Source organism: Eutrigla gurnardus, assembly GCF_963514095.1.
Source record: "Eutrigla gurnardus genome assembly, chromosome: 8".
NCBI classification, from domain to species: Eukaryota; Metazoa; Chordata; class Actinopteri; order Perciformes; family Triglidae; genus Eutrigla; species Eutrigla gurnardus.
This window is the reverse complement of record NC_139922.1, coordinates 21,215,444-21,230,606: the sequence shown is the minus strand read 5'-3', so window position 1 is coordinate 21,230,606 and position 15,163 is coordinate 21,215,444. Positions and strand designations below refer to the sequence as shown.

The 15,163-nt window shown below is 43.4% G+C and overlaps 2 protein-coding genes across 3 annotated transcripts; one reads left to right on the top strand and one right to left on the bottom strand.

Moving 5' to 3' along the window:
- Positions 1 to 800: 800 nt before the first annotated feature.
- LOC311017388 (high mobility group protein HMG-I/HMG-Y-like) lies at positions 801 to 6,951 on the top strand. 2 transcript variants are annotated; one of them, XM_084015687.1, is made up of 5 exons: positions 801 to 942; positions 1,897 to 2,006; positions 3,016 to 3,093; positions 4,127 to 4,189; positions 4,880 to 6,951. In XM_084015687.1, exons 2-5 carry the CDS (start codon positions 1,917 to 1,919, stop codon positions 4,943 to 4,945), a joined length of 297 nt encoding a protein of 98 aa, XP_083871813.1. In that variant the 5' UTR covers positions 801 to 942; positions 1,897 to 1,916; the 3' UTR covers positions 4,946 to 6,951. The 2 variants fall into 2 exon arrangements, with proteins under 2 accessions (XP_083871813.1, XP_083871812.1); XM_084015686.1 differs by lacking the exon at positions 801 to 942 and adding an exon at positions 1,036 to 1,173.
- Positions 5,495 to 10,845, bottom strand: smim29 (small integral membrane protein 29). The gene is made up of 5 exons (XM_084015685.1): positions 10,631 to 10,845; positions 9,896 to 10,165; positions 9,768 to 9,793; positions 9,528 to 9,633; positions 5,495 to 8,519 (listed from the first exon to the last, which is right to left on the bottom strand). The coding sequence occupies exons 2-5, from the start codon at positions 10,001 to 10,003 to the stop codon at positions 8,451 to 8,453; spliced, it is 309 nt and encodes a 102-aa protein (XP_083871811.1). The 5' UTR covers positions 10,004 to 10,165; positions 10,631 to 10,845; the 3' UTR covers positions 5,495 to 8,450.
- Between the last annotated feature and the right edge of the window lie 4,318 nt (positions 10,846 to 15,163).

The window sequence follows — 15,163 nt, the reverse complement described above, 5'->3', positions numbered from 1 at the left end:
CCGGGAGGCAATAACAAGAAGGGTTGTCTATATGAGGTTTCACTGTAGCAGCCCCCGATCAATATAGTCCTTAACCCCATGGTCAAATAAAAGATATGCAAGGAATATTTATTTGACGTTCATTTCTGAATTGATCATTTTTCTTTTTATTTTCTTCTTTTGTACAAATGTGTTTGTTTTATTTTGTTAATTCTCTATCTGTACATATATACATTGATCTATTTATAAATCTTATTTTGTACAAATATATTTGCTTTTGTTAATTCTCTATCTATACATATATACATTGTTCTATTTATATATATTCTTTTGAATGAATATATTTGTGGATTATTTGTATAAGAGAGGGAACATAGCTGCATCATGCTACCTTATACCTCTACCCCATTTAATGGGAAATATTGTACTTTTTACTCCTATAAGTACATTTTGCTGCCTAAAACTTACGTTCACTTACTTCCTTTGTGTTATTGTTACTTTTACGCGAGCAGAGGATCTGACTCCGTCTTCCACCACACTAGAAGATAACACCCTCAGAGGAAAAATCACAAGAAATACCCTCTTTGTGTTTCAAACCGGTTTGTGTTTACATTGGGGGAGGTCATAGTTCACTCCCCACCACCTGGAGCACACAACCGTATGCACTGAGCACACGCATACAAATAGTACAGTGTATTTTAATAATAACTATTGCTGAAACTTTTACACATGCTTTTTGGTGTTTTGTTATCAAGCCTGGGGAGTAAGAGCCTCCCACCCATGTCCTCCCACTCCCCCCGTGCTGTTGGTGGCCCATTTATCATATCTCCGCCCTCCCATGAGGGCGGCTCTTTAAATTGCCTCAAAACTCCTCCTGGCTGGCGCCTTTTTCCGTTATCTGAAGGAGACAAGACACACGTGCTATTTATAGGACGTCGTGGAAACAAACTTCTCAACCTGCTGGTAAGAATTTAAACGCGTATTTCTCTCTTCCTCGTGCCTGTGTGCTCGCGGGCTTTCTGTCGCTGCATGCGCCGGGACGTAAAAGGGGCGTGCTGCGTGTCGTCTGACGAGGAAAAGCTGGAGCCTATAGATCCGTTCAAGGCTTTTTAACCGGGTACAACCAGCCAGGCTTAAAGGAAACATTTGCGCCTAAATTCAGAGCCGAGATTACAGCCCGAGCGAGGAAAAGGGGTGAGTGCAAGGGACGCGACGGTGAGCCGGCGAAACTTTGCATGCTCGAGCGTATAGAAGCGGGGTTTTAATGCATTTTACAGAGCTGGAGCTCCGGCGAGGCAGAGAGGGGGGTGCATGCTTTAAACGTGAAGCCTTTTGTTGGAGGGGAGGGGGGTCCCGGGCTTTTTAACCCAACGCACCTCGCTTGCTCGTGTTATTTAAGCGGTCGTGCAGGCTCGGTGGAGCCCGGGAACCCGAGCGAGCGCGGCCATTGTGCGGCTCGGCGGATGCGTTCACGGCCCCGGCGTGCAGACATGCCGGGGAGATAGGCCCCGGTCGCCGGGCACAACAACTACAGCAAAAAAAATGGAGGGAGGGGGGGCCCCTAGACATGGTCCGTGCGGGTAGGGAGCGTCGGGTCTGGTTCGTGTTGCAGATTTGTGCGGCCTCCGACCGCCTGCGGAGTCCCCGGCTATATCATGCGAGCCGATTTGGTGTCAATCCCTTGTTTGTGCCGCACCGTCGGCGGTGTAACGGAGCACAGATGAGACCGAAATAGACCTGGAAATAAGCGCGGATTAATTTGAGTTAAATTCGTTACCGGTGTGCGGTCGGCGCGTTCATTTTTTTGTTTTGTTGTCGCGGCCATTGAGTGTAATTTATAGCGCTCGTGTTTTTGTGTTTGTGTGTCTGTGAGAGCACTTCACCTCGCAGCTCATCGGTGTGCTTTATCTCCCCCAGGTCTGAAAAGCTGAGAAAACATGAGCGACAAGTCAGTCTCAGAGAAGGAGCCGACGGAGAAGAGGGGGCGTGGAAGACCCCGTAAGCAGCCCCAGGTAAAGACCTCTGACGTAAGTAGTGACTCTTCTTCTTTCGTACAAGTCTGTCTTACGAGTATATCCGGTTTGTGTTTCGTGGGAATATCCCTGAGCTAAAGCAGGCATATATGTGCACGAAGATAAGGAAGCACCCTTGAGGGCCCGACACAGAAACAAAGCCCTTACATCACAGCTGTTCCGGCCCCTGCTCTGGTAGATGTTGTTGCAGGTAGAAGTGCTCATGCATATCTATAACATAAGCCCCCTGCTATTCCAGTAAGCCCCCGGTGAATCAAGATAAGGCTGCAACAAGCCCCTGTGACCTTTCACTCACCCGCATCGGCGTGAGCATGGAAGTCCACGACAAACTTCCTGTGTGCCTCACCAGTTTGTAAGCAACCTGTAACCCAACACCTTTAAACCAGCATTAACCCCCCCCCCTTCCACCCCACCCTCCCTTCAGGACCCACCTCCCGCCCGTCATGTAATGGAGGATGACAGTGTGGTAGGAGCGCTCGTATAGCTGTCGCTCAGCTGCACATGGCGCGTTTTAGTGTTGGGTTGCTCGGTTGCTATGAGCCACGGTTGTAAACACGCTCGCAATGCAAAAGGAGACAGATCTGCCATGACGGGGCTCGAGACCGCAAAAATGATTCGCACGAACAAGATGCCGACTGCACCTTTTTCATTGTGGAGTTGATGGTAATCCCCCTCGGTGTTATCTTGGACATTCCCCTTTCTGCACCTCTACTTTCGTTTCAGCGTCAAAACGAGACGCGTTTTGTCTTCCTGAACATTTTAGCTGATAACGGTTGACACAGTTTGTTTCCTATATTAGACCACGGCAACACTCCGAGCACCTGTCGGCTTTTAAAGTTCACATCGGCTGCACTGACCTTGAAGAGTGAACTTGCACATAGAGGTGTATCCGTGCTTGTGTTATTGTTGTACAAAGATCAGGCTCCTCTGCATGCTGTGCTCCGAAAAAGAAATTCAGTGTGTAAAACTTTATGTTGTGTTTTTTTTGTTTTCTGATCAACAGGAACCAAGTGGGTCCCCTGCTCCAAAGAGGTCCAGAGGGCGGCCGAAGGGCAGCAAAAACAAGGGCGCCAAGGGCAAAGTAAGTTGGTCGCTGTCTGCTTGCCGTGTTTTTCCATCATGTCGCCAAGGTTGCAATTTCAGCTAACGCACATGCTGAATCGCTACCATGCCGATAAAAAGGAAGGCACAGCTTCACAATCTTTTTTTCTTTTCTTCAAACCCTTAATTCCTTTTGGTTGATGAACGCTACGGTAGCTAACCCGCATCCTCTTAAAAGGACGTCCTGCTGCTGCTTGTGATATATTGCTTGGCTACAATTTAGCTGCTTCCCCCTCCTGGTGTCAGAAATAGCCAGGGTTTCCCATTGTAAGGACCTTGGTTTATTGCCTTTTTTTCTTTCTTTTTTTTTTTTTTTTTTTTTAAGAAAATGTTCTTCTGAGTGATGCTCACCCTGTACTTCCTGTCCTCCAGCTTCCTGCAGCTTGTCATACACTGTTTGCTGCAGGTGCAGAGGCTGCAAGACTGTTTCCAAGCTGACACTAAGCACCCCCTCCACCCCCACCCAGCACACAGCCCTAGTTCTTCTCTGCTCGTCGTCTCCATAGCAACAACTGATTTTCTCCCCCGCCCCAACCCTCCAGCTCCCCCATGCGCTCAGTCTTTTACTGCTATGTATGGGAAAGGGAGCCGGAGAGGACAAACTAATACATGTATGATATAGGTTTAGCAGCGAGGGCCGAGCCGCAGAAGGTTTGTGTCTCCGCTCACTTCCACCAGCTGTCTCTGAGCCTCAGACCAGGTGGCCAGCGAACTGGAGTGCCCTGTGTGCAGTTCCTGTCGGCCTTCCAGATAATGGCCAATGAACCCAATGCCCCCTTTCTATCCGACTCATTACAGAGGTACTACTGCCATCTGCAGGCAGTTAGCAGCAGAGCAACGTGAAGAATTGGATTGTTTATACCACAGGTTTTTGCATCCCCCCCCCCCCCCCCCCCCCCTATCCTGAAAGTCGTTGTTGTAACTGCAGCTCACCAAGCATTAAATATCCCAACGTTATGCACGCTCATGCCCCGACCACAGCTCTGTTAATGGTGTACACGCTTCCTTTGCAGAAGGCAGCGGCAGCAGCAGCCCCGGCTGCAGGGGCGAAGCGCAGGGGACGACCTAAGAAGGAGGTAAGAGTCCCTTGACAAACTGTACCATCAGTGCTCCTTTTGTTTAAACCACTCCTCCTCCCAATTGAATTATGATTGGTATGACTGTCTGCACTCCGAAATTGCATTTTCCTAATTCCCCCTGCCTGCCTCCTTCCTCCTCTGATGAGTAATTGTTACTCATCACAGCTATTTGTGTCGTGCCCCAGTGTTCATTTTAGAGCAGCTCTTTTGGCTGCATTAAGTCCATCTGGCCAAGTTTTAAAGGCATATCTGAACCTACGCGCATATTTTCCCTTTTTCCCTCCTTGTAGTAACATTCTGTCATGTGCATGAGTGGTTAGGGCGTGCTCTCGAAACGAGTCTGGATTGAATTAGTCACAGAAAGGAATGACCCGAAGTTACCCTCCTAACCAGCCCTCTCATTTTTATGAATGAACATCTTGGGCAGTAGTGAGTGTGAGGAGGAAAGGCAAAGGAGCAAAAACAGGATGCCTCATTGTGACTCACCACTCCTTATGAATCACTTTTCACTACAGATGGCTCACCCTTCCCCTGGGCGTTCTTCATGCCACAGTGGTTTATCCAATCATTTATAATAACAATTCTTTTTGTTTGGGGTTATTTAAAAGTAAGACCAGTCATGTTGAGACATCAATCACAGGCAGTTATTGGTGCTGAATGCTAATGTTTGTGTTTCTCGTGTCGCAGGAGAAGGAAGAAAAGGCATCCCAGGAATCATCTGAGGAAGAGGAGGAGGATGAAGACGACCAGTAATTCGCAACGCATGCTACCTCACTCAACATACTGACTTACTGTTAACCAGAACTGGGCTGTATCTCCAACACCAGGTGCCACCACATGACCACTGTTCACGACAAAGCCCTCTTTGCCAAGAGGAGGGTTAACACAGTACAAATATCATGCAACAGCACTGGATAGAACGATGGACCTTGCTCAAGCATAGATTTCAGAATTACATGAAAGGTAACAGCCCTTTTTCTCTACATGTCTGTTATCACAAGTCTTTTATACTGGACAAGAGTGTGCTCGAAAGGGCCTGGACATTTCTGTTTTTTCCCCTAAAGATGGTTTGTAGGACAATTTTCTCTGCTTAATGTTACTTATTTGTTGTACCTGCATCTGAGATGGTAGGGCATATAGATTTTTCTTCATGTTTTGTACTGGACAAAGGTGAATTTTACCTATACTTGCATTTTTATTTTTTTTTGTGTGTTTGCGTGAAGTGGTTAGACTATCCTTTTGCATCGTATTATCGATGGAGTTGAGCTTCAGCGTTTAGGATGAGATAACAAGCGGTAGAATTTATTTTTTTTAATTTTCATTCTCTGCATAACTGATTTTGCCCCATCCCACCAGTAGAGCAGAATCTTCACCTTTTACCCCCATCCTGTCGGGACAGATAGATAGTTGCGTTTCTCTCATTTCCATCGCGGCCCTCAGCGCGCAGTGGGGAGATGTTAAATTGTATCGTTCTGAATACTTACTGTATTGTTCCTTCGGGTTAAATATCATTTTAAACAAAAAAAAAACCAACAAAAAAAAACGTGTGCTGCTTTCATGTTATAATAAAACTCAAATCATTTTTTGTTGGTGTTTTTAAGAATAGAGTCGGCAGAATTCTAGGCAGAGAGCATCAGTGTCATTTCTTCAGGGAGCTTTTACAAATGTTACATCGCCGTCTGTCTTCACATGGTCCTCGGTTTCCCAAGCGCTCGCCCAATCAGTCGTAAGGCAAAATTGCAATCGGTCCAAAAAGGAGTTTGATTGTAATCGAGGATAGTCGGTGGCACTGCTGTCCTAACGGGGCTGTACGTCTTTTCATTCCATCTTAGCTCTCACTGCTTCACCTAGCTTGGCCCTTCTGTCATCACAGTACAGTATGCTTTCTTAGTCTTTCTTTTTTTTATGTGTGTTGTTTGCCGTCTGCTACAAGGAAAAAAAGTTGTTTGTGTATTTCTAAGTGTCAGGGAACCCGCAGTCACAGTCCACTTAACTGGGTTTTTCCACACACCTAAGCTGCTACAACCTCAGTTACGAACCCGGAAAACTGCAAGCAGGCGATACATGGCCTGGAATTTCATACCTCACTCAACAGCTTACTTAACCATATAATTGCATATAACTGGTTTTCTGTTTTTAAATGTAACGTGGCATGAGTTGGAAGACGTTATTACAAGTCGTTTTTTTTTTTTTTTTTTGTTAACCTGACTGTAATGAGGTATCTTAGATGCCGAAGTGTGCGACTGCATGTACGCAGCACACACCTTGGCTCATTCATAACCGGAGCTCGCAGACGGTTTGGGTTGAAATGTGTGAAGCAAGTCAGGGAGACCTGTCAGCTTGGCAACTGTGTTCGCTGACTGTGGTAGATTTAGCAGGTGTGTTTTTAATTCTTCTGGTGCACTGAAATGTCGGCTCGGATCATCACGGACAAACGTTTGTGATAGACTGGGCGCTCTTTCCATGTAAACCGTTCCGTTGGCCGCCGTGTGTTTTTGGCACTACCACACAAAGCCACCCTCGCCATACTCATACAACAGTCATTTCATGATTGTTTTATCTCCCCCAACTACTCTGGACAATATCTGTATCATTCTACATGCCAACATCTTGCATCCGTTCATTTATATACTGTAAACTCAATAGGATGGGATCATTCTTTTTAATGTACACCATATATAAATGTACAATGTCTATATTTCTATGGTGCCCTACAACAATTTGTATCAGAAATGGTCAATAAAGAATTTTCTTTGTCATCTTTCTGTCACCGCATTCTCATTGTAATTTCATCTAAAACGCTCGACCAAACATGCATAGTTACTTCTGGGACGGCGAGTCCTAATTTGAAGAAAATGACCACAAAGAAAAAGTCTTAGAACTTTATTAGTTTAAATCGACTCCCAAAGCGACAAATGGGTACAACAGTCTGAAGGTGAAGCCTTTTAACGGTTGCTGCCAATTTCACATTTACATCAGTAGTTCTTTCCATGTGTTTACTAGTGCAAATGTATGTAATGGTTGGATATTTGCGTATAGGTAAACTTGTGACGGCCCTATTTAAATTCTCATCGTTTAACATGAAATTAAGTCTCCAGATAATGTATGGAAAATGAATTATGTGTTGTAAAGATGACTGGGGAGCACACGGGATCATGTTCTGGAATCAACGTTTAGGTCCAGAAATGAAAAGTGAAAACATAAAAACACTTCTAGATTTCCTACCTGATATCAAGTCTAGACTTGTATAATTACAACCAATACCCTGAAAGAACGGCTCTTTTGTATTTTAGCTTGCGTTCACAAATCCAAATGGTTACAATTCAAGAAAAAAGGTTTCCTGAGTGCTTGATACAGTCAGAGCTATGGCATTTGTCTTCAGCTGGAGGTGAATTTGCGTTGGTGCCATGCTATGTAGACCGGACATATTTAGGGCACTAGTCACGGCTTGTTTAGGGGATGAGGAGGTTGGTGTTCTTAAATCCATATCTGACGTTTCATGCCATCGTTAAGAGTCATAGGATATAGTTTAACCACAAAAAGCCCCGGCTGTGTGGTGGCTAGTTAAACTCTGAGAGGGAGTTGAAAGCAAACAGGGCGCAATCAACTTTTTGACTCAAAATGAAACTGAAAATTCAACCAGTCTATCATATAAACTTCATAAATCTTAATGTGAAATTTAAAAAGCCATACTGCATTGTTCCATGTCAACAAATGTTACTATTCAAAACTAAAAGCATATATTGGTTTTTAATGGACTGCAAACAACCTCTTCACAACAACTTATCCAAGTAACAATCACAAACCCTCCCACAGCAAAGAGTGATGATTTAAAGTGGAGCAGAGCATTCATACTCTCACCACACTGTGAACACTGCCCCCAAATTAAAGCCAGTACAAATGCCTACAGCAGCCCACAGGAACACAACCGCCTGCCACACGTCGCCCACGACAACATTATGAGAGCAAACTACGGCGTAAACCCACAAGAAACTCAACTTTAGAAAGATTCCATAATTCATAATGTCATATCAGTGAATACCACAGTAAAAAAAAAAAAAAAAAAAAGTTAGAATAAATATTTTCAAATAAATAAATGGTGCTGTGTCTATTAGGCACACAGGATTGGCATCGTCACCACACAGGTGAACAACCCGTCTTCTCGTCAACAGGAAAGATAACGGCGAAGGGTAGCATAGAAAAAATCGTCTTGACTTCCAACATGGCCGATAATGTTCTATGCCACGGTTTACTGTCATCATGCATCGACATCTTTGGTCAGGAGGGGGCGTCGCTGTTGATAACTTCGGGCCCAGCCTTGTACAATCTGAGGACACAAAATGAAAAGTGCAAGCACGGTTCAGTTAGGCATGGTCATTTTCTTTTTAAGGCATAACTTAAGCACAATACTGATTATGTACAACTGTAAATCACAAAAACAAAACAGTCACCTTCCAATATCTCATGTTTCAGCTTGCTTATAAATGCAAGTGTGGTAAAGTATGGACAAACTGTCATTGAGTTATGGCCAAATTCGCCCAATGCACATATTTGGAACGAGCGATATTGAGCAATTTCAAATAAGTTTTACACATTTGGATCAACTTGGTTTTGAATTGATTGGACAAACAATTTCTGATTCATAGTCTGATTTCTGCTTGCTTTTTTGCAGTTGTAGCACCCCCTACTGGTTAGAAAAATAAAACAGAAAAATGAATTCTGTGAAATATTTGAGAGGCAAAATTCTGTGTAGAATGAAAAGTGACAGTCGGCACCACAATATATTTCATCACTTGAAAGAAACCACAACTAGGCACTACGAAGAGGGATTTGAGGCTTGCAATTAAAACAAGCAGTGCAACTTTTCTACTGCCTTACTACGGCCACTACTATTACTATACTTTTTTTGTTTTTTACTATACTTTCTACTGTACTTCCTGAACCAAGTTTCTATGTGAGGGAGGAAGTAACTGACAAATTGAGGAACTGCTGTGCAGTTAGAGTGGATGTTGCAACCAAGGACAAATACAGTTAAAAAAAAAAAAATACACTGAGAGAAAACAAGTCTACAGTAAACGTGCCTTTGGTGAAAAACATGGTCAGTTGTATTATAGATCTGGCTCGATCTTAAAATCTAACCCTTTACATTTAAAAAAAAAAAAAAAACTCCCTTATTACAATTAAAAGGTTTCTCTCATGCTAACTTGACTTAGAAAAAGAAAACTACATCTTCTAGCTGATGATTTGGCGATTGTCAATCTCATTTCACAATGACTTGTCCCACTTGCAGTAAAAAAATAAATAAATAAATAAAAAAATCAATAGTGCATCGTACCCTTGTGTCCTCTTCTCTCCACAACATCTCTTGCTCGACCTCATTCAGCTCCTCCGATGGGTCGTATGTGTAAACTGGCAACAGCTGATGCCGGAGTCTGTCAATTCTGCGGGACAAAAAATGAAAGGGGCCAAATATTGATTGAATGACTTACACCGAGTCACAGAGGTGAAGCAATCAACTTTATCACAGACAGCCACTGTGCCATGAAATCAGTGCAGGTAAGATTAAAAGCCGTACCTCCTTCTCTTACGAATATACATGACCTGAAAACAGATCCAATGGAGAGCGTTAAACACACGTACTGTGTCCACGCAGGTTATGCCATGTTTTGTCAGCAAAGTCAACAAACCCAACTGGCCACTCACCACAGCTGCAGCTATTCCAATAATGGTGATGAGGAAGAATGGCACCAACACGTAGCTGACTGCCACATCTCCATCTATGATGGCAGGGGACTCAGTGGTGCTGTTCATTGCATATGTTCAGTCAGGAGGGGGCCTTTACAAGCAGCAAACCCCCTCCCTCTGACAGACGTGCAGCGGCTCTCTCCTCAGGCTGCCCCCTAGTTGTTTACGCCTCATCCTCGTCGTTCATGTGACTACCACGTGGTGCCGCTGCCCTAATCAGCGGCCAGTCTGATGGGACACGGAATGAAAAGAATTTAGCACGCAGCGATATAACCGCATCGGGGGAAGCAGTGAGGTCGCACACACAGCTCGGTTGGTTGGATGAATGGCTTTTTTTCACAACGTATGCAACACTGAGAATGACGTGAATGCACAATCCGCCACAATACCGTTTTAATGTCACTTTTATTATTGTTGGCTTCCTGGTATTTCCACACTAAAACGTACCTACCTTTACACACAGTATATGCTTTTAACCTTAACGTATTAGCATTACTAGCTAGCTATGACGTTGTAATCCTAGCTAATGTTCCCGTTAGCCGCTCTGGTAGATGACACCGGCACCGCGCTGACAAGTTGTTTTATTGCACACAAACAAGCCGAAGCCCTCTGTGTCGAGGCGAGGTGTACTCCCATCGAGCTAATATCAACCCGTTTGTCGTTTTTGATCAATTTGAATAAATTCTCACTCACTTTGCGATGCGGGGGGGAGAAAAAACCCCGTTTGAGTGTCGTTGTGTTGTGATTGTGGCTCGTTACACGCAGGGACAGTTGTCTTCCGTTAGCAGGTAGTTCAGTGTGGGAGCACCCGCCAACAGCGCTTCCTCTCGGAGTCTGTCAGAATAAAAGCGCCGTCGAACACGCTCGTATTATTTCGTGTATGTGTGTCGAGAACGCACACAAATCGATTTAGTTCCGCTCGCGCTGCATTTGAGGTCATGGGAGATTCCAAATCCCGTTGAAACCACATCTGGAGCTAGCGTCGCATCGATTTACTCCAAGTGTCACATTGGAACACATTACATTCGGTGGGGTTTCCGCCGCCCCCCTCACTGATCGATAATTAAAAGAGATTAGATCTCACATAGCGGACTGTATCTAGACAGACGGTTAAAGACCCATCTGCTGGCAGCAAAGACGTGTAGATGTAATTATTGAATAACGTACATGCATGACTTTAAAAATGGCGGCTGCTGTTATTTATCATTATTCGACAATGTAAGGTCAGTGGTCGTTTATGATCGTTTTTAAATGGTGTTTGCGCATGCCGAAAGCTGATTGCCTGTTTCTGCAATTTGATTGGCTCTTTCCCATCCCTGTCGTGATTGGCTCATAGTATATATTCTATCTTCTAGCACAGATGTCTGTCGTTAGAAGATAAACCATAAACTGCTGGTAAGAAAATAAGCATATTGAACGTTAAGTGGTTCTCCTGTTTCAATTAAATGAAGTCTTGAAATCAGCATACTAAGGGCGCGGCCACTTTGAGTGACAGGAGTTAGCTGTTATTTGAGCTGTCTGCTGGGCGTCACTTTAACTCCAGTCACTGAATTTAACCTCACGGTTCGTGGTGTTTGGTGCTTCATTTCACCTGTGACTCCTTTAATATGTATATTGGTCTGAAGAAAAGAGGATTCTGATAAAGGAATGTGAATAGCTGTCAACAATGTTAACGTCAGTGCAAACAATTGAAGGAGTTGATTATTTTGAGTTGTAGCTTGCTACCTTGTACCTTTTCATGTGGGAAATTAAAACAACTGATTGTTATAAGAATCTTGTATAACCACATGATTTAGTGTTCTCTGTGTATGTTAGAGCTTTGGGGGTCTCAGTATTTTTACGACTTTAGCATCCACGGTGACCTCTGAGGTCCCATGTCTTAGGAGGCCCCCTTTCTTGAACTGTTAATGACTTTAGTATTTCCACTGATGACCTAAACAGGCCCTAAAGCCATCCTGTAGAACAGCTAACCGTTATCAGGGGCCCTGTGCATATGATGTCTTTGTATTCAATGACGCGTTATCTCCTGTGCCTTTAAAAGACTCAAGTCACAACAGTGATTTGAGCACTTCCTCTGTAGCATCCTCACACGTTGTTGCATTGTAACTGCTCCTCTTGTACAAGATTAAAGTCAGACATCGACTTTATGTCTCCGATCTCCTCCTTGGGTGAATTTATTCGTTTACGGGAAAATTCTTTTAACACTGATAAGTTTAGATTCCTGTTTAGATTCGTCAGTGGGTGAAATGCTAACAATACTGTTGTTTTATATGTATGTTATCACGGGGCGTACAAGACCTAATCTGGCCTCTTAGCTAGCTTGTAGCTAAGTGAGCTTGTTTCAGTCCTTTACCATTTTGGATTTGCTGGTGTCGTCACTACCAAGATGGCAACGGTGGGAGCAGCCCACTTTGGTCAAAGTACAAACCTACGGGTGGGGTCAAGGAGACTACATCCAGCTTTTTAAAAAAATAGAATTGTGTAATTGAGTGTCTGTCCAAAGTAATTGCTGTCACATCATTTTTACAAGGAGGGAAAGCAGGTTTTGAAGGGAAAAGCAGGACCTTCTGAGATCAACATCCTGCCATCCAATGAGGTCAACAACATCAACAACCTAAGAAGGTGCAGCTGCTGTGGACAGAAAGGGCCATATGGTAAGAACCACAAACACAAATGTACCATTGAAGAATTTTATGAAGAGTAATAAAGGTATATTTAAGGGTTTGTAAACCAAGTTAGGCTGTTTTTGAAAGTTGTGCAGCACTAAAAATCATTTAAATCCTTGAATACCATGTCTTCGAACATATGTCATCAATGGCACCAACATTTGTGCAACTTTTCTCTCTCAGAATTCAGAGTTTGAAGATGTTACCTCTGGCAACCATAATCGAGCATGTTTCATCCACTCAGCCATCCACGTAAGATTAATCTCTTTTCAAAAAGTGTCAAATGCTCTACAACTCTTCAGCAGCCTTTTATTTTACCCTAATCTGAGGAAGCAGTGTTACCTAATTTGGGACTAACCAATTCCCCTTTGCGTGCTGAGTTGATAGTAAACGTTTTCAACTGATACTGCCAAAAAATATGTCCTATCTACCGCACATAAAAAGCAAAAATAAATCATCAGCTACCTGTCATCAACCTTGGTCCCTGCGGTGTCTTTGTCGTTGACTGCTTGGCTCCAAGTGCTTCAGTGGCTGCAGTTTCATTGCTACCAAAGGATGAATTTAAAAACCCCTTTATGATCATGTTCATACTGCATAATGTGCATTGTGCACATTCCACCAGCCGGTAAGGGAATCTACAATGCCTCCTGTTGTCGGATAACCTGGGTGTTATGAATTATACTGTATCTTAAAGACTCATGCAGACACACTTAGAGTGCTGCTGAGGTTGAGGTAGCTCCTTGTTATGAATCGATGGAACAGGATTGTATTTGGGGTAATGCTGAGACATTTTTGCTTTGATTGAAATGTCTCAATAAGGGCCGAATTGAAAACTCAAAGTGTGAATATGTTATATTTCCAATAGATGTTACTGTGATGGCCAAATGTGCTTCAAACTCATATTGTGCTTAGTATATAGATACATTGTGCTATGCATATGAACATTTAACAACAACAACAAAAGATTGGTGTAATAAAAAATGTTGCACAATTCAGAATGAGCAACTTGACCCGTTTGCAGCAGGTCTGCTGTAAACTGTCTGTTGCCACTAGATGTCAGCAAACACCTTTCAGTATAAGAAGGAAGCATCGTTGAGGATAGAATTTGAGATTTTTCATGATCATTCAGTTTTTCATTGGACATTCAGTTAAAGTCTGTGTGTTTTAATGTAACCTAATTATCTGTCAGATGAAGTTGGTTATCAGTAGATCAAATATAAACCATAGACACAGTGGATGGCAAATCGATCACAGCCTCAGGCTCCTTCCTCAGAATGCTTGAATTCAAAGAGAATGTGAGCAGAAAGGAAGGGAAGAAGAAAAGCCTCCAATGATTTGATTTGCTTCACATTTGTTGGAGCTGCCAGTGTTTAATTGTTTGAATATACTGTAGATTTGAATGAAATAATATGCATGTGATTGTTTTGTTTCGATTGTGAGTGTTTTCTGGAGGTGAGGGGGTCAATAGCTTGTGCATGCATGGAGACGGTCACTGAGTATTTCCACATTTACTGTATATGTAACAAGAGACGGAGGTCATCCACACGTGCATCGAAGCATTTACGTGCAGCTCCGATAATGAGGTAATTTCCCCTAAGAGTCACAACAAAACCAGCATCCAGCTAATCTGGTTGAGGGCATTTGCTCCTCCAGCATCCTCGCTAAACAAACGCCTCCACTCTCTTCACCCTGTCACACTGTTTGTGTTAGAGGCCGAGTGGCGTTCGCACGGCGCTTCGCTTCACAGAGAATTGAGAGGACCATCTCAAAGAGGAGATGTTTGCTTCGGTGTTCTCATCTCTTTTTGGAGGAAACTAGATAAAGCAGATAGTGTTTTAGTCGGTTTGGACATCAATGCAAAGTGCAGTAAAAAGGGAAGGGTGAAATGGAAAGAGCCTGCACTGTGAGCATCTGTTATTTATGTGCTGCTTGTGCGTTGTCATTTCTTTACACATAGCAATCAGGAATCAGTCAATCATATTTAATTGTTCTTCTCTTTATTAAGTTCATACACAAAACTGGATTTTATTTACTAGATTTAAGAAGCAGACGTAGGATTAAAACGCTTTACAAATACATAAAACACCGTTTTTGGTGATTTTAGCCAAATTCTCACATCACAACCAGCTTTTTATCATGTATTTAAGCAAGCTGACAACTCTGAGAATACATTATTTTAGTGCTACACACCTCTTTGACTTCACCGCATTACCTAAACCATAGATTATGTTTCTGTTGCCCACCTATGGGTATCTTGGTACTCTGTTTACAATACTTTTGGCCCTTTTAAGGTCATAATGTGCCGTCATTGAGAGAGCAAATATAAGAATTTTGCATGTAAACCAGCAGACGAACAGTCAGACCTTCCTGATGTACTTGAAACAGCGGATGGAGATTCAGTAGGCCTGATAGGCAGCTGAAGGACAAAAACAATCCTAGCCCCCCCCCCCCCCCAGCCCCAGCCCCCCACCCACCGCAGTGTAGTGCAACGGGGGCGTGATTGACAAGAACAAGCGGCCACGCCCCCTCTTACATCCTCTCTCCTTATTGGTTGGAAAGT

Bases quoted from the DNA above. Each gene is read 5' to 3' on its own strand.
- smim29 (XM_084015685.1), bottom strand. From the start codon at position 10,003: ATGAACAGCACCACTGAGTCCCCTGCCATCATAGATGGAGATGTGGCA. The intron at 9,634-9,767 runs GTACGGCTTTTA...TTTGTCCCGCAG, and splicing joins TATATTCGTAAGAGAAGGAG to AATTGACAGACTCCGGCATC. The intron at 8,520-9,527 runs GTACGATGCACT...TTGTGTCCTCAG, and splicing joins GGAGAGAAGAGGACACAAGG to ATTGTACAAGGCTGGGCCCG.
- LOC311017388 (XM_084015687.1), top strand. From the start codon at position 1,917: ATGAGCGACAAGTCAGTCTCAGAGAAGGAGCCGACGGAGAAGAGGGGG. The intron at 3,094-4,126 runs GTAAGTTGGTCG...CTTCCTTTGCAG, and splicing joins ACAAGGGCGCCAAGGGCAAA to AAGGCAGCGGCAGCAGCAGC. The intron at 4,190-4,879 runs GTAAGAGTCCCT...CTCGTGTCGCAG, and splicing joins GGGGACGACCTAAGAAGGAG to GAGAAGGAAGAAAAGGCATC.